General features: G+C 36.6%; 1 protein-coding gene across 2 annotated transcripts; it reads right to left on the bottom strand.

The window, feature by feature from the left end:
- Positions 1 to 1,059: 1,059 nt before the first annotated feature.
- On the bottom strand, positions 1,060 to 11,718 carry LOC112049761 (cytochrome b5-related protein). Of its 2 annotated transcripts, none has more exons than XM_052884692.1 (6): positions 11,469 to 11,718; positions 7,013 to 7,236; positions 4,420 to 4,733; positions 3,351 to 3,539; positions 2,535 to 2,759; positions 1,060 to 1,654 (listed from the first exon to the last, which is right to left on the bottom strand). In XM_052884692.1, the coding sequence occupies exons 2-6, from the start codon at positions 7,226 to 7,228 to the stop codon at positions 1,372 to 1,374; spliced, it is 1,227 nt and encodes a 408-aa protein (XP_052740652.1). In that variant the 5' UTR covers positions 7,229 to 7,236; positions 11,469 to 11,718; the 3' UTR covers positions 1,060 to 1,371. The 2 variants fall into 2 exon arrangements, with proteins under 2 accessions (XP_052740652.1, XP_023943558.2); XM_024087790.2 differs by having other exon boundaries at positions 4,321 to 4,733; positions 11,469 to 11,717.
- Positions 11,719 to 26,453: the final 14,735 nt, after the last annotated feature.

The following is a 26,453-nucleotide window of genomic DNA, read 5'->3' as shown; positions in this document are numbered from 1 at the left end:
TTTGCTCGACTTGGCGGGGGCACTGCCGTGCCCCCAGATGTGAATATCATGTAGTAAGTAGATGATATTTCTCAATTGGTTTGATGTTTATTTTATTAGGTTGATAATAAAGACCAAAATAATGAATATGCCAGCTACCAGCCACCGGTCGTACTTTTACAAGTATTTATTGATTTTAATGTGAAAGCACACTTATGAAGAGGAGGAGAAGGAAGAGTTCATTGCGAAAGAGGAATAACGATTGCATAAAAGTAGATGACAGGTAGACGTATAATTAACGTTACATCTCTACACAACGTAGAGCCCTGATCACTGGATGTCTGGGCATTCAAAACGCCCCACAAAGGAGGGCTATTTTTTTACAAATTTTTGTATGAGTTTGTAGTAGAACAAGTTTCCAAAGTCACAGACACGGTCCACTGCGAATGCTTGATGATACTTTAATGGTCACTACGTGTGGCGGCGTATTTGTCGATACTCTATAACCCTTTATTTTATACTAGTAGACGCCGCGCAGTTTTACCCGCGTAGTTTCCGTTCCCGTAGGAATACGGAGATAAAATATAACTTATAGTCTTCCTCGATAACACTGAAAGAATTTTTCAAATCGTATCAGTAATTTCTGAGATTAGCGCGTTCAAAGAAATAAATAGTTTTATAATATTAGTAGATATTATAATATGTCAATAGCGCCACGGTATAGGGGCCGGACTCAACAGCTAACGGTCATGTGTTCGATCCCTGCTCACTGGATTAATTTACGTCGTATACTCATTCCTGTCAGTCTTTCAGGCTAATTCTAAAACGGGAAATTCTAAAAAAACAATATTGAAGGACTGGGCCTCATCTTTGGAAGGTCTAGGGATCAATTTTCACCTATCGAATGTACCCAAAACAAGCTTTCGCTTGGTTTTATGGATTAGAAGAATATCAACATGTACAAAAAATGTCATATCTTCCATTGTATACATTTTCTATTTTATAAGAAAAATACATTAATATTTCAAAGTTTAACTTTTAATACAAATATTTTTGGGTTCAATTAATAATACTACAAAATTAGAAAATTAGAAAATATTTATTCTCAATAAAGATACTACCACACCTTTATTTAAAACCACAGCCAATAATACAATAAATCACAATGTAAGTTGGTATTAAAAAGTCTTTTTTATTACGTATTTAAATCATAGTCTTTAGTTACCTTAAAAATAGAGTTATTAAAGTCCATTAACGACAATGTAGTTAGGTTACATCATCAATTTTTATTTCAACATTTTAATAATAAACGTTTCGTCTCCTAAAGTGTTTACAAAACATACTTAAACCTAAAGATATAAAAACAAAATTTCTCAACCGATAGATTCTCACTTATTTTTCTTTAAAGTTATTCGGCCATTTCCTTATAAGCTGCTTGCTATGGCTTATCAGTGCATTATAGAACGTAGTCACCCGAAGCTGAGTGTCGAATTTTTCACAATGTTCTATGAGGGTCGGATATAGATATTTTAGCTCCGCGTGGTCTAGCGTCGGGAACAGATGATGTAACGCGTGGTCTCCGAAACGCGTGATTGATTTAAAGTGATCTTCCATGTTTTCGACCCTCTCGACCATGGTATCCATTTGATGTATGCCCCAATCTAAGTATTCGCCCCTGGATGTAAAGACATTGATGCATTATAGGAAAGGGATTTAAAGTTTTGGTTATATTGCGCAATTTTAGTTGGTAGGGTAATATACCCACTACATATTATAGAAGGGTCAAATATAGGGTCAATATCAAAATAGGTAAGTACCTACCTACTTAAGAATTCATGACTCTGGACTTTTTTCTTATTTTCAAAAAAAATAACCAGTTTACCAATTAAACGATATATATGTATATACGTTTAGGTAAATTGGAAAATTAGGATTTTACTAAAAAATTATTCATATTATTTTACTAAAAAATAATATGATTTTTATATTATTAAAATGTTGTATGCCAGTTTCTGATTGGTCGGGGTTAAAGATCTCTTAAGAATGATTATAATAACTTGATAATCACTTATGCCAAGTAGGTAACTTATGTATTTACATACATACGAGTAAGTTACCTACCTATTTTTTGTACGCTGCTATTTCTTGATTGTTTCGATAATTTAAAGACGGTGAATCTTGAAATATATTTTTAGGAAACAATTAGGTATCGTGTACAGAATTGGTGTTTACGTATTATATTATAATATGTAAACACCAAGATACTAGAAGATATTCATGTTCATCACATGGACATTTTACAGTTGTGAGAATCAAACCCACGGCCTTCGATGTAGAGGCAAGGGTACCCCTGCGCCACTTAGGGGTTGTTCAATTAGTATTGCTTTAATCTGCTCCGAATATGTTGTTTGAAAACAACAAATTCGGAGATCCCTACAAAAATGCATGTAGAAATTATGTGCGCATGTTATGGATGGGGGAGCTTTGTTGACAATTATTTTTGCTGACAATGGGGGGTTCAACATCAAATCAAATAAAAGTAAATATAAAATCACCTTGGTACGTCTCCCTCGAAGAAATTAGTATGGGCGTGGTGACCAGCTGTCAATCCGAACACCATGATGAAGAAACTTGCTATCAAAATTGTTGCTATCCAGACGACGATAGTCCACGACAAGGATTGTCCACCTAACCACCACATCCATACAACCCATACATATGGTAGCAAAAGATCCCATGTTAACCTTTTCTTGCTTGTGTTACTCAAAAACCCCACAATACTGAAAAATATAATGTCATCATTATCACTCCATTTTACCGAGAACACTGCCATATCTCCCTACTTATGGGAGAGGGGATAAGGAAAAATATATGGCATCTATAATTGAATAGACATGTTCTAAACAAGAGCCTGCACTCCAACTTAGACCTCAATGATTTTACAGGCATGCTGGTACTGAGAGTTACTTAACTATAAGAAAACTACATTAATTTTATAGACCGACCCAAGACTAGCCAAGGCTATCAGTCAATGACCCTATGACGTACACTATGACTTTAATAATTACATGACTAAATTTATATAATAATTTAAGTGGGAAAGAATACAAGAAGAAACTTAAGCTAACTTATCCTAATAACTATATAATTCATGCCCACGCGGAATGGTGGCAAGAATAGGATTGGCATGGCTGCATTTCCGCATTGAATAGCCAGCCCGATCCTTTGGAAAAAAAATAAGCCAGATAATCGCCACATGAGCCAGCCAATCACAAGTCTAAGCAGTTTTAAGCTAAAACACTGGAAACGCATTCACGAGGCAAAGTATAAAAATGTATATCTACATGATTTTGCCCAAATAAAATACTCACTCTTTCACCATAAAACTCATACCAGTGAATGAATATATGAGTGGATAGAAGAACGCTCCCATTTGCGCCCACAACGGCTTGTCTTCTTTCGGCAAAAATTGCAGGAATGGCTCCAATAAACTCAACTCTAAATCATTCGCGGTGTTGGTGTGCATGTGATGTGATAAAGAATGCGATATCCGAAAATCTCTGAAATGTAAAATAGGAATAATAATAGATAGAATAAATAGCTACTCTAAGGTCTAGACCTCCTTAATATGGCCCTGTCGCAAAATCCGTTTTTAGCGGACGTTTATAACGTCAAACAGTTTTCGATACCATAAGATGATTCGCTTTTATATTTTTTTTTTAATTCGGTCATCATCGACTACTTAAACTGCCACACAATTGGTATCCGAAATAATATTCTATCAATCACCAGTTTACTTGCACAAAAGTGAAAATAAATGTAAATTTTAAAGCCCTATTTTCACCACTTTAGGGGTTGAATTTTAAAAATGTTTGAATCACATTATATTTTTGGCTTCAGTATCAATTATATAATGCCCTCCGTTAAAAATTTTCAAAATATCTTCAATGTACAGAATGTGGTCTGTTATAGTTTTATTATAAGTACTAGCGAACGCCCACGACTTCGTCCGCGTCCCGTGGGATCCATGGATTCCTCCGGGATGAAAAGTAGAATATGTGTTAATCCTGAGTAAAATCTATTTTCATTCTAAATATCAGCGAAATCGCCGCAAAATTGACTAAGTTTCCCCTATTTTATCCCCTTAGGAGTAGAATTGATCATATCCTTTCTAAGCGGATGCCTACGTCATAGGTCATGCCACGTCGTGCCAAATTTCAGCCCGAGCCGTCCAGTGGTTTGGGCTGTGCGTTGGTAGATCACTATGTCAGTCAGTCACCTTTGAGTTTTATACCTATATTTAGATAGATGCTTACAAGATACAAAACTTATATATCTTACGAGTATGTAAATCCACTAAAGTTCATAAGGTACATGCGCCAGCTATCCGCCCTGTGCAAATAGTTGTGGGCACAGATACTTAATGCACTTAGTATATACCCGAGAAGCACTGTCACCGCTGCTCCATACAATAAATTCTTTGTCAAAATCCAGCAACAAAGTGGACTTATTATTAACAAACAGACAAATAGAAAATCGGTGACATTATCACTTTTTCTTCTCACATCATGTGGTATTTCTTTAAGTTTTGCAGCAATTTTCGTCTTTAGAGTTTTATAAAATCCATCCTCTTTGAATGTGAACGGTGAATTCCGGGGTGTTTCGGCTTTCTTTATGAAATATTTTGGCAGTAAAGCTTCGACTGTGTCGGTATTTATGTGGTGTGTTTCAAAAGCCTCTGTAATATCCGTTCCCTGAAAGCAGGAAAGTATGAAATTTATTAACGTTGCTGGCACAAACTTAAGTTTAACTTAATATTGGTACAGTTTTTATAGATAGTAAGTATTTAATTATAATGACCAAGCAAAAAATGTTAACATACCATCAAAATTAATATGCAAATAGGTACAAGTTATATTTCTTTTTTACAACTATACATAGGCAAGTTTATTTTGAAATAATATTAAAATTACTTATATAGACTACCTAAAAGTATCATATAAACATTAAATCTATTATAAAAATAATAAAACCCGCCAAGTGCGTGTCAGGCTAAGCGAAGTCTAGGGTTCCGGAGATTAAATTAGCATTTTAAACCCTTAGTTATTGCACAAAGATATAGATAACGATACTCCACACCATGGGATAGACGATAAAAAATCATCTTCACTTTGCATGTAGGCAAGGAACGCCAAAAATTTTGTTTTAGAAATTTTCTAAAAGAATGAGTGTAAGAATTTGTATGTATTTAGACGGATAATCTAACTAACTAAAACTACTACAGTTTCTTAAAATTAAGATATAGAATTATATCTACTTATAATAAAATTGAAGATATTTTAAAAAAATTGTTGGGAGGCATTATATAGTCGAATCGAAAGCTAAAATATTTTTTTTCGATTTGTTGTCCGTCTGTCTGTCCGTGTTTTTTGTTATTCGGGCATCACGTTGAAACTACTGCATGAATTCAAATAAAACCTAGCACGCTTTAAGACCATAATACGGAGAAGGTTATGGGATACTTTTTATTGCGAAAATAAAATAAGAAGGGGGTGAAATAGGGGTTGGAAGTTTGTATGGCAAGTCCTTCATTTTTAAAGTTACAGTTTAAAAAATTTGTTGATAAATCATAAAAAAATACAAAATATAATGGGATTCAAAAATTATTAAAATTCTATCTCTAAAGTGGTGAGATAGGGCTTGAAAGTTTACATTGATTTCCACGCGGTACTTTTAATATTTTTAGACTAATCGAAGTAAGATGGAATATTGAGTGAGTTACATGTACCATCGATTTTATCTGCCCTTGCTCTAGATAATAAAGGTTAACTTTACTTCAGGAGGTAGTCATTCGCGGTCCAGTGCATTTCATTACAACATTTAGAAATATGTATTTAAATTTTGGTAATTAGATAGCACAAAGTTCCGCAGTAATTATAAAATATCATTCAAATAATTGAATTATGATTAAGCAATACTAATGAATTTCATTATTAACATTAATTTGATTTTGAATTTGCTAAAATAATACCTATACGTCAATGTAAACAAGTTTTGTTTACCTCGCTGGTTCACTGCCTTTAAACCAACCAGACCTAGGCTTGACTCAGGGGTCGGGCTATTTGATACTGAGTTTTTCTTTCTTCTAACAAGTTTGCAGTTAAAATTCTTAGTCTGCGGACATGGAAATTTGACGGTATTGAACTCCTGTGACTCGGAGAGCAAGTTAAGCTGTCGGTCATGGTCATTGTTATTAATATCTGATAGCGGTCGTAAATGAATTTAACATCCTAAGTCCGACAACCCTCTTCCCACCCCACCGCTCCTATTTCCTATAGGAGCGGGTGGGATTTTGACCTCCTTCTTATAGGAGCGGGTGGGATTCTAATCTCCTTCTTATAGAAGCGGGTGGGATTCTGACCTCCTTCATAAAGGAGCGGGTGGGATTTTGACCTCCTTCTTATAGGAGCGCGTGGGTTTCTTACCTTCTTCATAAAGGAGCGGGTGGGATTCTGACCTCCTTATAGGAGTGGGTGGGTTTCTTACCTTCTTCATTAAGGAGCGGGTGGGATTCTGACCTCCTTCTTATAGGAATAAGTGGGATTCTGACCTCCTTCAAAAAGGAGCGGGTGGGATTCGGACTTCCTTCGTACAGGAGCAGGTGGTATTCTGGCCCTGTAGTGGACCATTAATATGGCTATGATAATGATGATGAAGTAGACCAGGTGTAAATACAAGATATTTTGTGTTACTTTAGTCTATCAGTCAGAGTATCAGTATCAGTGAGAGTATATAGTCTGGCAAGTTCATGGATGATATACTCATGATATGCGGGTGAAGGGGGCAAAGACTGCGCGGGTGTAAAATCGTGCATGCGGGGAAGTGAGGTGCTTCAATCGTGGGTTTTTCATTAATCGCTAAACGGCCCCGGCCCGCGCAGACCTTCGGGAGTGTTATGTACGAAATTGCCAAGGCCAAGCTATAGTAGTACAACCATTTCAGACAACATATTACAAATAATATATTATATTACCTTTGTACATTCAATCCATTGTGAACCACCAGGGTGTGATGAAATGAAATCAGTCAAATCATAGATACTGTCATGTATTCTCCATAGACCCTCGGCGCCATCTTGTTTTCGTTTTCCTGAGATCCATAGATGAACAGTTTTTGGTTCTACGTCTCTGTATAATGGGTATGGAAGTTTGGGGAAGCTAATTTGTCGTCTGTTCGGATCTGGAGCCATTTTAAAACCTGAAAAACAAAAAAATACCCATTAGAGTTATGATACAGGCATAATTTGAACTTTTTACTTTTATTTTAGGTTTGTTTGTTTGGTATGATTTTACTCAAAACTAATTGACCGATTTTAAGAAATCTTTTACCTTTAGAACGTTACATCTTCACTAAGTAACATAGGCTTTAGGCTATTTAGGCATAGGCTTTAGACTATTACAGTTTATTAGCAGTTAATTTTTAATTGATAAATAATTGATATGTTAAAGCAAACAACAATTTCATAAAGATTTTTATTATCAAAAATATTGTTGTTCCTTACAATTTCATAATGGATATCGCAATAAAATAACTTGTTGTTGATGCCACATTAACGAATAGTTTTTAATGACATAATAATTGTCTTCGATACTTGATAGTAATCAGAATTCCAACTATATCCTCATTAGACATGAATTCCATTTAACATCTCACAAATCGTTTTAAATGTTATCTACACATTTAAAACATATTTAAAGTACGAGGTCCAGCATAAAAAATATGTACCCTAATCTATGATTTATTAGGCATAAAAACCTCATTTGACAGCCTCCGCGGCGCAGTGGTATGCGCAGTCGATTTGCAAGGCTGAGGTTCTGGGTTCGATCCCCGGCTAGACCGATTGAGGTTTTCTTAATTGCTCCAGGTCTGGCTGGTGAGAGGCTTCGGCCGTAGCTAATTACCACCCTGTCGCCAAAGATGTACCGCTAAGCGATTTAGCGTTCCGGTAGGATGTCGTGTAGAAACCAAAAAAAATAATTTATCACGTGTCTCAAACGGCGAAGGAAAAACATCGTGAGGAAACCTGCATACTAGAGAATTTTCTTAATTTTCTACGAGTGTGAAGTCTGCCAATCCGCATTGGGCCTGCGTAGTGGACTATTGGCCTAACCCCTCTCATTCTGAGAGGAGACTCGAGGTCAGCAGTGGACCAAATATGGGTTGATAATGAACGAAGTAACTGAAGAGGGTAAATAAAGAGGGTACATATGTAGATTTTAATCTTCTATTATAGTAGGTACTTACCTACCTATAGCTTGTAGTGCGAGTAGATAGAGACCATAAAAACAGACACGAGAAGTCTCAATCGTACCTACCTAATTGTCTAGATAAACATGGAATGGAATATTCCCTACTCAAAACCACTAGTGTTTTTTTAGTTTAATTGTTAAATTATTTTCTTTATCATCATCATATCAACCGATAGCCGTCCACTGCAGGACATTGGCCTTTTGTAGGGACTTCCAAAGATCGCGATCCTGAACAGCCTGGATCCAACGAAACCCTGCGACTCGTTTGATGTCGTCGGTCCACCTGGTCTGGGTCGTCGAAAATTATTTTCGTAATATCTTATAAATACATTACAAAAAGATTTACTTGTAATAATTTATTAAAAGTTCGTTGACACACTACCTAATGTACTTTAGGTAGGGTGTCAATGAACTTTTAATAAATTATTAGTTTGGAGTTTGGAAAATTATTTTATGTTTATTTGGGGCCAGTTTGATCCACAATCGTTTATATTTATCAATCCAAGGTATTACGATTATTTTTATAAATATAGGTAATGTTATGAGTGACTACTCGTATGTTTCCTAAGTAATGAATATCGTGGTAAGGTATTATGTTATACAACCTCGTTCTTCTGGCATTGAACATATTTTAATAATACACTATACTAGTTTAGGACTGACTTATTTACCGAATAATATATAGTGTTTAGATACATAATAATTAATAAGTACACTAACACAATAATTAAGTAATTTGTTTCACTACCCGCTAATGATTCCTATTCTCTTTTTTGTTTTATTGCAGTTAGGCTTAATTTCAATATTTATTTTGTAGAATAATAAATGAAAAAAAAAAATATACTGATAGGTACTATTGTTGGAATAAAATATCAAAATCTACTGATCAAGAATCGGCAAAATTAGTTACACATATTTAGTGATAATTAGTCACATAGTTATTCAATAATAATTGTAATTTCAAGTATAATCAACTAGGTAGGTTTATGCAGTTATACCGGTTAACCAGAATAAGCTTCAAGTGGCCACTGTAGTTGCTAGAAAGGCTTGTTGGTACATAAATCAAGTTGACTGACATGTAAAACTAGAAAACATCCTGTGATATTAAACACAATATAATGCTTTAACATAAAAAGCATAATTCAAAGAAGAAACCCAGGCTCAAAAACCAACTTGGGCCCAAATTATACAATTGATACAAAGCTGAAAATTGACCATAAATTAGGACAATTAAGGAGGATTCATGAGGCAGATTTTCAAAAAAATCTGTATTTGCCTAATGAGTTAAATTACTTTTTACAAGTGTGCAAAAATTCGTATCCCTTTGACTAAAAATTAATTGTATTCATCTTGAGGAGAGGAGGAGGAATCATTCTCTGCCTATGTAAAGTCTGCCAATCCGCATTGGGCCAGCGTGGCGGACTATTGGCCTAATCCCTGTCATTCTTACAGGAGACTCGAGTTCAGCAGTGAGCCGAATATGGGTTGATAATGATGATAATGACATGCAGCATACAGCACTGATTTTCGGCTAGCACCTTAAAACAGATGACACCAGGAAAATATGCGAAAATCGAACTTGTTTTAACGTTTCCGTATAAGCATCTTTGCGTGAGTAAGTATTTTAAATGGATAATAAAACCTGTTTGTTAATAATAATAAAACTTTTAAGTGGGTCATAAACGCACTTTAGTGGTAAGTGGTGTGTTTGTGCATTAATGTGTAAAAAACTAAAATAACCTAGTAAAATTAAGGTCGAATGCTTGCCGACAAGTTCGTAGCAATATACTAGTATTCCTTAACCGGTTGAGTTTCGTTTAATCTCCTTATAGGTATAGATTTACGTATCATCTTTATTATAATCCACTGCTAAACTTAGCCCTCTCTTAAGGAATGCCTCCAACAATATAATTTGCATCCCTGTAATCCGCTGGTGTATATTTTATGAAAATATTTCCTGTTAAATTTTATATTGTACTACTTCGATTATTCAGTCACTATTGGTACACTCATACTTTGCAATATACCAGCGGATGCTTCGGTATTTTGGCATATGGTATGATAACATTGTTTTCGTCATTCCTACACTTCTTTCTAAGGTAGCCCAGTATGTTACTTTGATAACATATTCTAAATCATTACCTTCAAGAAAAGTCATAAATGGGAGTTGATTCATTAATTTCCTTATGTTAAAGGTCAAGAATGACAACTGAAACTAAATACTCATTGTAAACAAAATCAAGGTAGACACCTATTGGACTGGAGATAAAATATGCGGAGAAAACTGTGTTTGTTTACAGGATGTACAATGTTCGATCCCGAGATTGATGTTAGAACGAAAATAAGAGTTATCTCATATTTTCGTTGTCCAGCTCCAGGTTGTCAAACACACGATTGGTTGAACGACAGACCGGACTACCCATAGCCTGTTTTAACGGGCCACGGGATTTTATCATAAGATTTGGTAAGGTTGACATGAATTGACTAGGCCCGACTGACAGACAACAACGGACGATGGACTTTAAATTATGATATTAATATACTGAAGACATGGTGCGGTGTAATACTTTTGCCTTTTCTGTAAGGGAAATGATAAAACTAACAAAAAAAAACTAATGTCCCACTATACCTAGTTATATTATGGTGGGTTGACTGACAGTTGACAAATGAGTAAAATTGTAGAGAAAACAAACACTTTCGAATTAACTTTAATGTGGGTATAATAAATTAATTAATTAAATTTCGTTTCAATAACGATACTGAACAACGACATTTTATCCTTTATAAAACTAACTATTACGTGCCGCAAAAAGTGATTTGAATAGCTACTCCACACAGCGCTCACATGCAATTTTGTGTTTATTTACATTATTTAGTTATGTTAAGGTATATAGTTTTTACACTTTCTGAACAGTGCACACACCTCGACTTTTAAGACCATATTTAGGTATTATTTGTATAAATAACTTTCATTATTTACCATGCGACTAAATGAAATTAAGACAATTAGCCACCTTTGTTCGCCTCACTTTCGAAGCTCTAATAACATGTCTAATAGTATAAAATCTTTGATACCGAAGCGATAATGATATTCCGGTAAGCATTGTGTCAAAATAATTACGAATCACACGTAGTTCCTTCAAAACTAAGTAATAATAAACAACAATCAACTTAACTCACCTATTTTTTATTAATTGACGCACTGTGGAAAACTACATTAGTTGTTTGTATACGAATTCGATAATTGTATTAAAAAATTGATTATTTATATCGTTTTAAAGATAAAAACGTTTTATCAAAACACTGTTAAGTTTGATTACTAATTATAACGATATCAGTTTTGTTGATAGTGAAGCAGATATTACTTATACGATCGTGTGGAACGCGCCAGTGATTGGCCGTGACTAAACAACAAGCGAACTCGAACTGCGCCCGAGGCGATGCTACTCGTAGAGTTCCGCTGTATCAATTAAGTACCAATGTAGAGCTAACAACAATTTTTTTGTACCTAATGTAGTTTAACAAGTTTTTGTGGCTTGTCTCTTCTATCTTTATATTCTACATTGGACCTACGCATAACCAACAAAAATCTATACAAGTTCGGAAACAAGAAAAGTAAAATTAAAATTGCTCTTGATTAAATTCCAACGGTACGAGTATAATATTAATATTAAATAATATTTTATTTATTGGAACGAAGTTCTTCATCGTAAATTAAGACCGAAAATTGTAACGACACTTTTTGCTATAGTTGTAAGCCATGCGGCGTGCGCATGTTTCTCTATCTCTGTCTCTCATAGAAAGCAAGCCAGTTATTTTCGTTTCGTCTTTCTATTTAGCATTGAACAGTGTGGTGTCGCGAAGATTATTTTTGGAATGGGATGTGATGGGATAGGATGGGATGGTATGGGTTAGGATGGGATAGGATAGGATGCGATACGATAGCGATAGCGATAGCTATTACGATATCTGTAACGATAACGATATCTATATTGATAGAGATGACGGCTCTAGCAATACCGATTGCAATAGCGATACCGATGATAGCTATAACGATAGCGATAGGGATATCGATAGCGATAGCTATAACTTCGTTCCATCCGAGGTCCCTTGACACCTCACAAGTTTTTTATTACTAGTGGACGCCCGTGACTTCGACCGCGTAAAATTTAGTAGACAGCGAGCGGATGACATCTTGAGTATTTAACTCAGACCAATTACATATGGACTTGTATAATTTAAATTTCGCGCCATCGATAACAGACGTTGCACATGATTTAAGACAATCTTAGTATGAGAAGACAATAAGCAACACTACTTTAGGCAACTATGCAATTATACAATACGCAACTATAAGCAACTAAAAACGCAGGAAATCGTCAACAACGAAAACTGTTCGTGGGACTCAACGATAGCAGTTAGCAGTATAAGGTACGTTGTGCATTGTTTTGTTATTGTCTAAGTCTTGTAAACACATTAACGTCATACACCTAACGCGGAGTTTGAATTCCTTGAGTTAGTATATTATATATACATATTTTAAGTCTTCGAACAGTGCGTGGTGCCAGTGATGACATACGGATCCGAAACCTGGTCGCTAACTATGGGCCTCATTAGAAGGCTCAAAATCACTCAGCGGGCGATGGAGCGATCTATGCTTGGAGTTTCTCTGCGTGATCGAATCAGAAATGAGGAGATCCGCAGACGAACCAAAGTCACCGACATAGCTCAGCGAGTCGCGAAGCTGAAGTGGCAATGGGCAGGCCACATAGTTCGAAGAGCCGATGGACGTTGGGGTCCCAAGGTGTTGGAATGGCGACCCCGCACCGGAAAGCGCAGTGTTGGTCGACCCCCCACTAGGTGGACAGAGGACATCAAGCGGATTGCAGGAAACCGCTGGATGCTGGCGGCTCGAGATCGTTATGCTTGGAGGTCCATGCAAGAGGCCTATGTCCAGCAGTGGACGTCCATCGGCTGAAAATGATGATGGTGATGATATACATATTTTATGGTACTAAAACCCGGGATTAGCACTTTCTAAATAATCTTATATGATATTAGCCAAAGCCCCGTAGTTTCACCCGCATAGTTTCTGTTCCCGTGAGAATACGGCGAAAGTGTAGCCTAGGACACTCACAAATAACATGGCTTAGGGGACGTTGAGGGAATTGCGGACGTGGGTTAAATACGGACTAACATGACTGTATCTACTCTATCTCTGCCCACCACGTCGCGCCGCCGCAATCATCTGTATGTGTTCTGCCATCTTTAGTGTCCCCCAAACATTCTTGACAAATGGCTGCGCGCACGTTTCAAGGTAATTGAAATTTTAATTATTTTGTGATTTTGATGTCAAGTGAGTGTTATTCAAAAGAATAAGTGTCAGTAAAAATTCACATTTTCTGTCGCTTCTGATGTTAATGATGAGTTAAAAGCACGACCGTTTGCGTGGACAAATTTTGGTAACCTAAAAATTTTCATGTTGTACTTTTTCTAACTCGTTTGGGTAATTACCCTATTATTTATCAAACCTAAGGCAATATTTCTTTATTTCAGATGCCTCGAAATATATTTAACTTTCCATGGCCCACTGAAAACAGCATATAACAAAGAATTAATCCTTCATGGTCCGTATTTACCCCAAGAGCTAAGGGTAATTAAGGACATATATCTTTTTGTTTTGGTTAAAATTTAATAAATGTCGATTAGTCTCATATAATAATTAATGTTGTTTTGATAGGAAACAACTACAGTTTAATAATTAATAAAGACCGACTGATTATTATTAATAGTTTGAGTTTTATTTGTGATTCCGCTTAAGCGTCCGCAATTCCACTACCTTCCCCTAGGGGAGACGGGGGGAATTGGAGCCTACTAAGGAAAAAGTTCAATAAAAGGCAAATTAATGAATACTTTAGGATTTTTCTATTAGAAACTAAATCCTCACTTATTTGGCTATCTTTTAATCACAGCGTTAACGTTAGATTATTAGACATTTGGCCACAGATAAACTTTAAACAAAAAAAGAGAATCGCTCCCATTACCCGACTTAGCGGGAAATAAGAGCCTATAAATGCCCATAAGTGTAATGGGAGCTACTCAATTATTAAATCAGTCTCAAAAATTTTTATGTTAGCCTGAAATGTCACATATTCATATAAATTTTGGTATAAACGTAACCGTACAACAGTAAGTTTAAGGATCCAAACAAAAAACGCAAATATAATCAACTGGACTGTCAGAACCAGAACATTCTTTATGAGCCCATTTACCGCAACCTCTACAACGGTACCAGATTTCGTTATTTTTTCCTATGTCGCTAGCTAATAGCACACAATGTCTCTTATTCTGAATATTCTGACTCATCATCGCAACGATTCTCAAAGTCTTCTTTATCTGACGTATCAGTTTCATCCTCAAAAGTTTCATTTTTACTTTTTCGTTCATGTTGGCTGCAATGCTTGTTCCATCCGCCTTTCGCTACGGGACATTTTCTTTCTTTGTTGCTGGTTGCTCCTTTCTTCTTTGCAATTATTTTAGTTTTACATTTATTCTCTTAACGTTTCTTCTCCTTCTCTTCAAATGCTGTTTTCATTGGTGTGCTAGATAATATTACTGAATGTTTTCTTTGACGCGACGTGTATTCTTAACTTTCTCAAAATCTAATTTTCAGTTGCAGTTTTGGAACAAGCAGATGTTTGGATATTAAAGATTAAAGTAACTGATTGTAGAATTTTCGACTGTTGCGGTCATTTGATATAATTGGTTCTGTGTAGAGTGATTGTTCTTGAATGTCGTTTGTTGTGGACGAGGTCATGGAAAATTTTACAGTAATTGGCTCCGGGAGTATTTTATCATTCGATATTAACGGGATTTTATAAGGGATTGTGTTTGGCGACATGTTTTGTGTACTATTTGTTGTAGATGTTTCCACTTGTAGCTCACTTAGTATAGATGAACTTACAGCAGGGTCAATATCAGGGTTTTTTTGACATCTGCAAAAAAACATATTATAATGCTTATGGGGCAATTGGAGCTACAAAGGGTAATCAGAGCCTAATAAGCTCTGATTACCCGACTACCACCATTTTAAAATAAAATAAAATAATTTATTGGATCTAGTTTGTAATGAAATTATACGCGCAGATACTCGAAATTAATATCATTAGCTATAAAATAAAATAGATTTGATTGTAACAAGTGCATAACTTCACACTTACCTGGCCGATGAAATTTCGTATTTTTTATAAGCGCGGAGCAAAAACTCGACAAGCATCCGTAGTCACACAACGCGTGGCACTGGCGAGTCTAGAACGGTAGAGAAACGCGATCGCAGCATGCCGAAGGTGCCCGAGTGACAACCGAGTGAATACGAGGTCTAGTTTTGTCTCTAGTCGCACCGCTCCAATTACCCTCTGGCTCTCATTACCCTCTGTTCCCCTACTAGTGGTAAAAAAAATTCAATATCGATTTAGTAAATCCAGCGATTACCCCTGCAACATCACAAACTACTTCAAATATAGATTAAAGCTCTTAGCTTATTTTTGAAATAATCTTTGGTTCTTGGTTCTTCGTATTTGTTCCAATGAAATTCACTTCACATCAGTGGTACCAACATAGATTGGTGCATAACAAACAAAGTTTTTGTGGCTTGTCTCTTCTATTTAAATCTTCTCCATAGGACCTATGTATAACAAAAAAACACCTATCCAAGTTCGGATGAGAGAAAATTAGAATGAAAATCTTTAAATCTTAAAAATCACATCAACTTATCGGTGTTTATTTTTTAAGCGGTTTTTAATAGTATTATAGGACTCAAAGGTGATTACAAATATAAGAAAACTAATGTCAAACAAAGGTTATGATTCACAACACTTGTCAGGACAACTTAATTAACAAATCAAACTGTAACCAAAATAATACCCTAGAATGGCAGAGAATGACCTTGAGTGGAGTCACGTACTTTTGAACGATGTGAGTAGGGTTAAAGGATCCTTTGACTGTATACAAACACTCCCCTTTTCCACTCAAGTCACTCTCCCCAGTAACCCATTAAGAATTACACAACAAGAGATGTGGACGGCTCGAACGCCACGAGCACACTGAAGCCAACATGAGATCGAGCGACGTCATATCCGTCACAGACTACTATTTCCAACACTAAACGGCGATAACATTCGGCCATCCTGGTGGCGCATCCGTCCCTGGATCGCGTCCGTGTCTGGTGCAGTTGCGTTTACACTGACAACTTGAGCGTGTACAAACCACTATTGAAGGTCGTGTATGACTCATTTTTAATCGAATGAGTGTGTATGGGCCATGTGTATCTAGGGTTATGTATAGTTCAAGTCACCATTGTATGTAACGTCGTGTATGACTCATATTTATCGAAAAATGGCAGTAGGGTTACTTAATCCGGTAACCAAAATTTACAAATTTCAAACAGTTATAAGTTGCAATTATTAACACAAAATCTATACGGCAACATTTCGCGTCTTGTCATAATATTAAAACGCAAAATTTCATCGAAAACACCGTGAAACACAATTTCTGTCCATACCGTCAATACTAAATTTATACCGTCAATACTTAAAATTTGGAATCACGATTCACACACTATTGATATTCGAATTTAACTTTACCGTAATGTAAAATTCATCGGTGTACTTTACTCAATTAATTTATTACCCTCTTTTTATGAAAAATGATCTCTCATACCAGATTTAACAATTAAATTAAAAACGATTGGCCTGATTTAGGATAGCTTAAAACTTCGTCGTTATCTTTGTTTACTTTGTGGGCACAAGTTCTTTATCGCACTTCTGATATTATAGGACTCAAAGGTGATTACAAATATAAGGAAACTAATGTCGAATAAAGGTTATGATTCACAACACTTGTCAGGACAACTTAATTAACAAATCAAACTGTTACCAAAATAAGTCGCTAGAATGGCAGAGAATGACCTTGAGTGAAGTCACGTACTTGTGAACGATGTGTGTAGGGTTAAAGGATCCTTTGACTGTATACAAACACTCCCCTTTTCCACTCAAGTCACTCTCCCCAGTAACCCATTAAGAATTACACAACAAGAGATGTGGACGGCTCGAACGCCACGAGCACACTGAAGCCAACATGAGATCGAGCGACGTCATATCCGTCACAGACTACTATTTCCAACACTAAACGGCGATAACAATAGGTTATATTAAAACGAAATCTAAACATTACATAAGTTATAATATACAAATTAAGTGATTAATCGTTTGGGGAAGAACGGATTAAATCGCGACACCGGCCGGTCTGTCGGTCTCCTGTCAAGTCGATCAGCTCTAAAGAATAACGTTTATATTTCCTTCCCCATGATGTCAATAAAATTCCTTCGGTTACTGTTCACAAAGTTTTTATATAAGTTGCACACATCTTCGTACAAATCGAAAATCAATGGGATATCATTTCATCGATAATACGAAATTACGTCGCGACTTCGAGGAAAAACACTCAAATATTGAATTACCCACATATTAGCAATTAAGACAATTCTTACGTACAAAATGCGAAGCTTCATTATCAACCCATATTCGGCTCACTGCTGAGCTCGAGTCTTCTCTCAGAATGTGAGGTGTTAGGCCAATAGTCCACCACGCTGGCCCAATGCGGATTGGCAGACTTCAAACACGCAAAGAATTAAGAAAATTCTCTGGTGTGTAGATTTCCTCACGACGTTTTCCTTTATCGTTTGAAACAAGTGATATTTAATTTCTTAAAATGCACACAACTGAAAAGTTGGAGGTGCATGCCCCGGACCGGATTCGAACCTACGCCCTCCGGAATCGGAGGCAGAGGTTATATCCACTGGGCTATCACGAAGCTTAGTTACGGTATAATAAAGGATTTTCCGTAAATAGTACGACATAACCTGTAGACATAGGAATGACATTTGCTATCGATAGGTTACGTGATCGATTACGATATCGATAAGTTGTCGATCGGATCTGTCATTCCTATACATTTTGTTAGTTTTCGAAGCGTTTTCAAGCTTCTAACGACCGTTTACCACCTTGCTGGATGCTGGTGGCTCGAGACCGTTGTGCTGTTAGGTGGCCTATGTCCAGCAGTGGACGTCTATCAGCTGATAAAGAAGCGTTTTTAGAAATAGAATTCACGTGCCACATGGCTACAGGCCCTGCACTTTAGCGGTAATATGCTATGAGATTTCATATCCTTTTTACGTGCAACATATTGAAAGAATATTGTATTTTTAAAGCAGCTATCAAAAGGAGAGGTCTTAAAATGTCATAAAAGAAAGCAATTTTCACTGAAGAAGCAGCTTCGTAAATCCGCTTGAAGTTAGTGAAAATTAAGTGCACGTTTGTTCTTTTCATCTTCTTTTGTGTTGGTGGAAAGTGATAGCTAGCGAGAATGTCTGAGTTTTGTAATAATCTTGCGCCTTCAGCTTATAATGAGCAAACATTTTCAACTTGGAAATTGGCTAATATTAAAATGCATATTTATAAGGTCATCACGAAATTTTAAAAACCTCTTGACGCACAAAGATGAATTGACAGGGATATAGACTATGGATAACAGAGGTCCGCGAAGAACGGATTTTGCGCGAGAGCCGAATTGAGGGGGTCTAAGAGCAGATGGAGTCGCGGGCGTCCACTAGTAGGTATTAGGTAAATATATTTGTGTTAATTGCGATCTCAATAAATATTTATTTATTCACTTTTTTATTTTACCATTTAATCTTGGAACACATCTCGTGCTATTCCTAATTTTCATATTTTAAATGGTATTGTTTATCTAGAAATCTATAAGTATATCGCCGTTCCCAGAGAATAAAATTGTAATTGGAAAAAGCAAATTTTTCAGGAAAAATAAAAAACCGAATTTTGGCGATTGTTGACAAAGTAACACTTAGATAGAAGTGAGAAAGCTCGAGTGGAAGCTAATTTTTATAGCTTTTGTTAAGCTTAATTAACAAAAGCCTAGATATAATAGTAAATCCATAAATTAAAAAATGAAATGTTACCGAAAATAAGTCATCATTGTATTTTCAATTTCATATTGTAATGCCCATTACCATTTTATTCGTAGTACAGTCTAACCGGAATCCAATATTATACTCTGCACTTACCGTTTTTATCTGAAGGTTAAACAGAATAAAACGGTAAGTGCAAGTGATGATGAATTACGTGCACCGACCGGAAGATTTTGAATGAGAAAAAAATGGTAACTGATTTTATCATAATCAAGAATCAAGTCTTAAATTTTGAGTACCGGAAGACAATTGTATGGCTGTTTGTACGGTAAACATTATGGTAATATTATTATTATATTAATAGTAGGAGTAGGGTAGGGGTAGGGTAGGGTAGGGTAGGGGTAGGTTAGGGGTAGGGGTAGGGTAGGGGTAGTTAAAAGTTTACTACTACTATGTAATATATTTTAGTTCTAACGCGTATTTAAGTAAGTTTATTTATTTTCCTTTCCTGCTTGTTATATATCTTATTTGTACCGGGCGTGAGAGTTAAATTCAATAATAATGATTTTAAATAAAGGTGAAATCACGCAGTATACATAGTAAGTGCATAAAAGTAAAATAATATAAGATATAAAAACTTTCTTGCTAACTGGGAAGGTTAAAAGACTCTTCCCGGCGTCATTCTAGTAACAAAACTATAAAGTAACAAAATGTTATGAATCGTTTCTCTTGCAGTTTAAGCACGTTCCTTGGCTTAGTAGATTAAATAAAAGTTTCTGATTGGTTTTGAGGACATTAGACATGTTGCTTTTCGCTTCGATTTTAACTTTTAATTGTTTTTAAACTGTTTGTGTTATAATAAGGGGATTAGCCGAGACTGAAGTTAAATATTAGTTTATCAAATTTTGCCTAAGCTAAGACCAATTAATTATCTAATTATAAATTATCACCGAGTCACGAAGCTAAAGTGGCAATGGGCAGACCACATACTTCGAAGAGCCGATGGACGTTTGGGTTCCAAGGTGCTGGAATGACGATCCCTCACCGGAAAGCGCAGTGTTCAACGTAGCCGTTGGATGCTGGCAGCTCGATTCCGTTATGTTAGGAAGTCCATGTAAGACGTTGATGTCCAGCAGTAGACATCGGCCTGTCCATCGACTGTTAATGATGATGATGATGATGATGATGATGATGATGATGATGATGAGGATGGTGATGATGAAGTTATATTTTTATAATTTTGTGTACATAGTTCGAAAAGCCGATAAACTTTGCGACGCTACACTGAAAAGCGCAGTGCTTGTTAAATCCTGACTGGGTCAATTGACACTACTTATCGAATCGCAGGGAGCTGCAGGTTACAGGCGAAGTTATTTTGAACGGCGACGGTGACGGCGATGGACGGCGACAGTGACGGCGACGGTGATGGTGACGTAATGATGGTGAATTAGGCCATCAAAATAATGACGATTTTATTATAGAAGAGCATCTTTCGCAATCTAAACGAATTACTGCCTTTTATTATACTGAAGCTTTTCAGAACATAATGCATACCTTTCATGGCTATTTCATAAAATTCTCTCCATTGCCATGGATTTTATGGTGGTCAGTAATGGTTCAATTTTATATCCCATTTAACGCATCACAGGATTATTTAATTTAAGTTTATTAAGTGTTAATGTGAAAGGAAGAGGGTTTTTCTTTTTTTTAATAAGTCTTACTGATAGTAATTTTCAGGACACTCATAACCTCATCATCATCATCATCATCATTATCAACCCATATTCGGCTGACTGCTGAGCTCGAGTCTCCTATCAGAATGAGAGGAGTTAGGCCAATAGTTCACCACGCTGGCCCAATGCGGTTTGGCCGACTTCACACTCGCGGAGAATTAAGAAAATTATCTGTTATGCAGGTTTCCTTCACCTCATATTTTAGTCGATTTTAAGGGCCTGCTAGGCGAAGTCGGCCTAACTTCTAAGGCACTGGGTGTAACTCCACTTACTTCTAAACTCAGGACTGCTTCTGATTCTTTCTTGAACAAAAAAGCAGCTCAATATTTCATATATATTTTTTTATTGTTTACAAGTTAGCCCTTGACTACAATCTCACCTGATGGTAAGTGATGATGTAGTCTTAGATGGAAGCGGGCTAACTTATTAGGAGGAGGATGAAAATCCACACCCCTTTCGGTTTCTACACGGCATCGTACCGGAACGCTTAATCGCTTGGCGGTACGTCTTTGCCGGTAGGGTGGTAACTAGCGACGGCCGAAGCCTCCCACCAGCCAGACCTGGACCAATTAAGAAAATCTCATTCTGCCCAGCCGGGGATCGAACCCAGGACCTCCGTTTTGTAAATCCACCGCGCATACCACTGCGCCACGGAGGCTGTCAAATAAAAACCCAGGGCTCGAACCCAAGTCTTTGTAATACGAAGTCATTGGCAAAGCAGTTAAAGTATATACCACGATTGTAACATTGAAGTTGAATATACAAAGTACTCAGTACTGCACACTGTAGATACGGTACGAGTACGTAGGTAGTCAATTTTCCTAAGAGTCAAAATTGCTCCGATGCCGAGATAAGTTCAAGAGGTACTTACTTTGAATGAGGCAATTCTCTAACTCGCGCGTAGGCGAATTGTTTAGAATTATAGCGCCCCCACAAAGTTACCGTGGGTGATGAAAATCGGAAAATGTATTAACGGAAGAGGGTTCTTTTAATAAGGAAACAAAATTTAAAAGTTGCACGATATTTCAGCAAGCTTCGTCGAGAGTATAAATCAGTTCGAGATTTATATAAACATGAGAAATATGGGTAGTAATTATTACTAAGTTTGGTTCAGGTAGACTGTCTAATTAAAATAGTAGATAGTAGTAGTTTTGATTATCGAGGATTCTATAGGAGGAGGTGCCTCCTATAGAATCCTCGATAATCAAAAAATCAATTAAACAAACAAACAAAAAAACTCTTTAGCTTTATATAAATGCGAAAGGTCATTCATCACAAAATCTCGAAAACCGCTTGACGTACAAAGATGATATTTGGCAGGGAGGTAGTCTATAGTTAGTAGGTATCCGCTAAGAACGGATTTTGCGATAGGGCCGGTTTAAAGAGGTCTAAAAACGGAAGAAGTCGCGGGCGTCCGTATAATGTTAATTTTCGATTGATCGTGGTGAAAGGTCTCTCAATAATGGGATTCTTCTCGGGAATTCTTATTACGTATAAGTTGATTAGGTACTCATTTATTTATATGGCATATTAAGTGAAGAAATTATTGTAATACAGCATTTAATTACAGACCTTATCATATGGCATATAGATAAATAATTTAGAATTCATACACTCTCAAGTGAAAATATTTCCGTACACGGAATTCCGACTTCAACGCGTCAGCGAAACGAAACATGAAAAATGTACATGCTTTTATGACGTGAAAACAAATTTGAATACTCACTCTTTCACCGTAAAACTCAAACCACTGAATGAATAGTAGGATAAAAGAATGCTTCAGGGGCGTAGCTGCTGTTAGACCGATTCCATCTTAGATTGCATCACCACTTACCATCAGGTGAGATTGTAGTCAAGGGTTAACTTGCAAAGAATATTACAAAAAGGCACCTTACGTGTGAAAAAGTATATGATAATGATTTAACCGCGAGCATTTCTGTTTCTTTTGTGAGAAATGTTAAACTTCATTTGCCTCCCCCCCTCCCCCAACTAATTTTGATACGGGGCACGCTACGCCACTGGCTTCCATTTGCGCTCACATCGGTTTGTCTTGTCTCTGCACACTGCAGGAATGGCTCCAACTAACTCAACTGTAAATCATTCGCAGTGTTCGTGTGCTTTTGATGTAATAAACAATGCATCAACCATAAATGAAATGTGAATTTTAAAATCAGTTGTTATTTCGTCTTTCCAATAATGGCTTAAGTAATTTTGAGTTTCGTTTTAATTTTGTTTATCCTTGATAACGTCAGCCGGGCGTAGGGTTAGGCATGCACAACTTTCAGTTATGTGCTTTTAAAAAAATATATCACATGCCTCAAGCGGTGGAGAAAAAACATCATAAGGAAACCTGCGTACCTGAGATTTGACTTAACTCTCTACGTGTGTTAAGTCTGCCCATCCGCATTGGGCCAGCGTTGTGGACTATTGGCCTAATTTCTTCTGACAGGAGATATGCTTAACAGTGAGACGAATATGATTAGTTAATGGTAAATGTTCAAATATCCAGACGATAAATGTAGTTATTGCCTTACCCTGGTGACCAGGCTCTTAGCAGATCCCACCATAGGTACCGACGTGGGGCGTGTTCAGGAGAACTATCGTTCAGAGACACCAACCCGCACCCCGGGTTACCGTCTACTGCACGCGAAACCCAAGGTAAGTTACAGTTTTAATAGTATGTAGTAAGTTAAGTAGTACCTAGTAGCAGTATTTATATTGCAACTTCCCGCTTTATCTCAGCAAGTTCTGTCATCAGGGGTGATAGCCCAGTTTGAGATTGCTTATAGCATTTGCATTTGCATGTTAAGTTTTAGTTTTAATTATTCTTTTTGTAATTTTAAATTTTGTGTTTATATTGTGTGCAATAAAGTATTTTATCTTCTTTCTTTAACTACCATTGACTCAACATGTTTCAATAGTTGATAAAAAAATTATAAAAATAAAATTAATTTCATTGTAAGAAAGCGTGGGATGCTCGATATCGGTTTGTAAATATATTCAAAAGCGAGTTGGGTCGGGTCGGATCGGAAGTCGAGCTCAAAGGAGTCAGAGTTATACAAGTGAAACTAATATAAAGTGTTTAAAAAGTTAAGTGAAATAATTGGACTTCAGTAGAAAATATTTCCATTTCCATCACTTCTAAAGACGGGAATCGCGGCGCTTTATATTCCTAAACAATTTGCTTATGCAAGAGTTCGGAAATTGCTCTCATTCTAAATAAGTACCGCCGGAACTTATCTCGGTATCAGCTCAATTTCGCCTCGCAGGAATATTTACTATTTCGTCGCTTAATATTCTGATTCGTGTCTTAATAATCTATTTAAATCTGGTCGTGCTTACATCCTCGTGAATATTTAAGGCTGTATAAATATTTATATCCTTATCATAACCTTATCAGCCGATATACGTCCTCTGCTGGATATAGGCCTCTTGCATGGACCTCCAAGCACAACGATCTCGAACCGCCAGCATTCAGCGGCTCCCTGCGACCCGCTTGATATCCTCGGTTCACCTAGTGGAGGGTCGACCAACACTGCGCTTTCCGGTGCGGGGTCGCCATTCCAGCACCTTGGGACCCCAACGTCTATCGGCTCTTCGAACTATGTGGCCTGCCCATTGCTACTTCAGCTTCGCGACTCGCTGAGCTATGTCAGTGACTTTGGTTCGTCTGCGGATCTCCTTATTCCTAGTTCGATCACGCAGAGAAACTCCAAGCATAGCTCGCTCCATCGCCCGCCGAGTGACTTTGAGCCTTCTAATAAGGCCCATAGTCAGCGACCAAGTCAATATTTATATGGCTAAATGATAGTGAAAATATATTTCAGAGAGTGTACACTAGAGCTATTTGAGCTCGTACCACCGTCACCATTGCATCACGGTGCAAGACACTGGGTAGGTTTCCATCCCTTTGTCATTGACGTCCCTAGAACTCGTACGAAGCGATTTGCTTCTTCGTTTCTTATACGCATGGGTAGTGTGTGGAACTCTATCCCAAAAATAAATAGACTTTTTTTTAAATATAATTGACAGACGTAGCAGAATATGGCCTACTTGATGGTAGATGGAACACCATCGTCTATAAACAGTAAATGTTAAGCCTCATGTATCTGTAATTATACCCGGAATTGTAGAACTGTTACTCCTTCATACTGGAACACAGTAATACTGCCCGGCGTCAGAAATAAACATGGCAGTAGTGCATCCCCTGACAAGCTCGGTTACAAAAAGCTACATTAAGTACTGGCAGATACTTCGCTTAGTTCAAGTTACTGTGGGAATATGCAGATAAAATATAGGTTCTCACAAAATACGTGGCTTTTCATTGATAAAAGAATTTTCAAAATCGGTTTAGTAGAGAAGATCGGTAGAGATTACCCCCTATAATCTCACAAACTTTACCTCTTTATAATATAAGTATAAATATAGACACAGATTAAAGAATAATAAATAGGTGGATAGATTTATGTTTTTAAATATTTTAAAAACTGTTTACTAAAACTAAAAAAATAAGATGGAGATAAAGGTAATTATTATTTTATTTTAATTATTGTTATTCATTATTACTCTATTACGATATCCATTAACGTAATGATTGTTGTTATTGTTAAATCTTGAAATACAAATTATGAAAAAAGTTTCTATAAAAAAAGTAGGGTGGTAAGAAGCCACGGCCGAAGTCTCCCATCAGCCAGACCTGGACCAATTAATAAAACCTCAATCGGCCCAGCCGGGAATCGAACACAGGACCTCCGACAAGTAAATCTACCGCGTATACCTACCACTGCGCCACGGAGGCCGTCAAACATAACATATTATTACACATACCTACTCATATTAAATTTCTTTCATAAGTTGGCACGTATAAATACGTAAGGTAGTGCAAAGACTAGCTCAGGTGAGCGTGGACTTAATTATCCTTGTCTAATGCACTTCAGTTAAGTAACCCCGTACTTAATAATTGCTTCTTGTGTTTTGAAATGTAACTTCAACTTAATTAAATTTTGCTTTAGAGAAAATAAAAGTAAGTCTTTGTTAGGTTTGTTTGGTTATTTTTTATTAATAATAATCTATCCAAAATGGTGCACTTTTTCTCACAAAAATAAAAATTGAAGGGGGTGCAAAAGTTTTATATTTTAAATAATTTTTTTTAGAAATAGTAGGTATTTGATTGATTCAAAATTTTTAGAAACAATAGCTAGAAAGTATAAAGGGGGGGGGGGGGAGGGGACTGTTGAACATTTATAGAAATATATTCTTAGATGTATGTATCTAAGAATTTTTAATATTTTTAAGATTTATGTACTAGAGGACGCGACATGTAAAAAATCCCGTAAAGTGAATTATCGCATTGGAAGTGCCTCAGGCATTGCAAATGTTCATCTACAGCTGTAATCACTTAACATCACGTGACCTTAATGTTCCTTTGCCCCAAATGGCTATAATACA

This window comes from Bicyclus anynana, chromosome 12 (assembly GCF_947172395.1).
Source record: "Bicyclus anynana chromosome 12, ilBicAnyn1.1, whole genome shotgun sequence".
Taxonomy (NCBI): domain Eukaryota; kingdom Metazoa; phylum Arthropoda; class Insecta; order Lepidoptera; family Nymphalidae; genus Bicyclus; species Bicyclus anynana.
The sequence above is the reverse complement of the archived record's forward strand: the minus strand, read 5'-3'. Positions and strand labels throughout refer to the sequence as shown.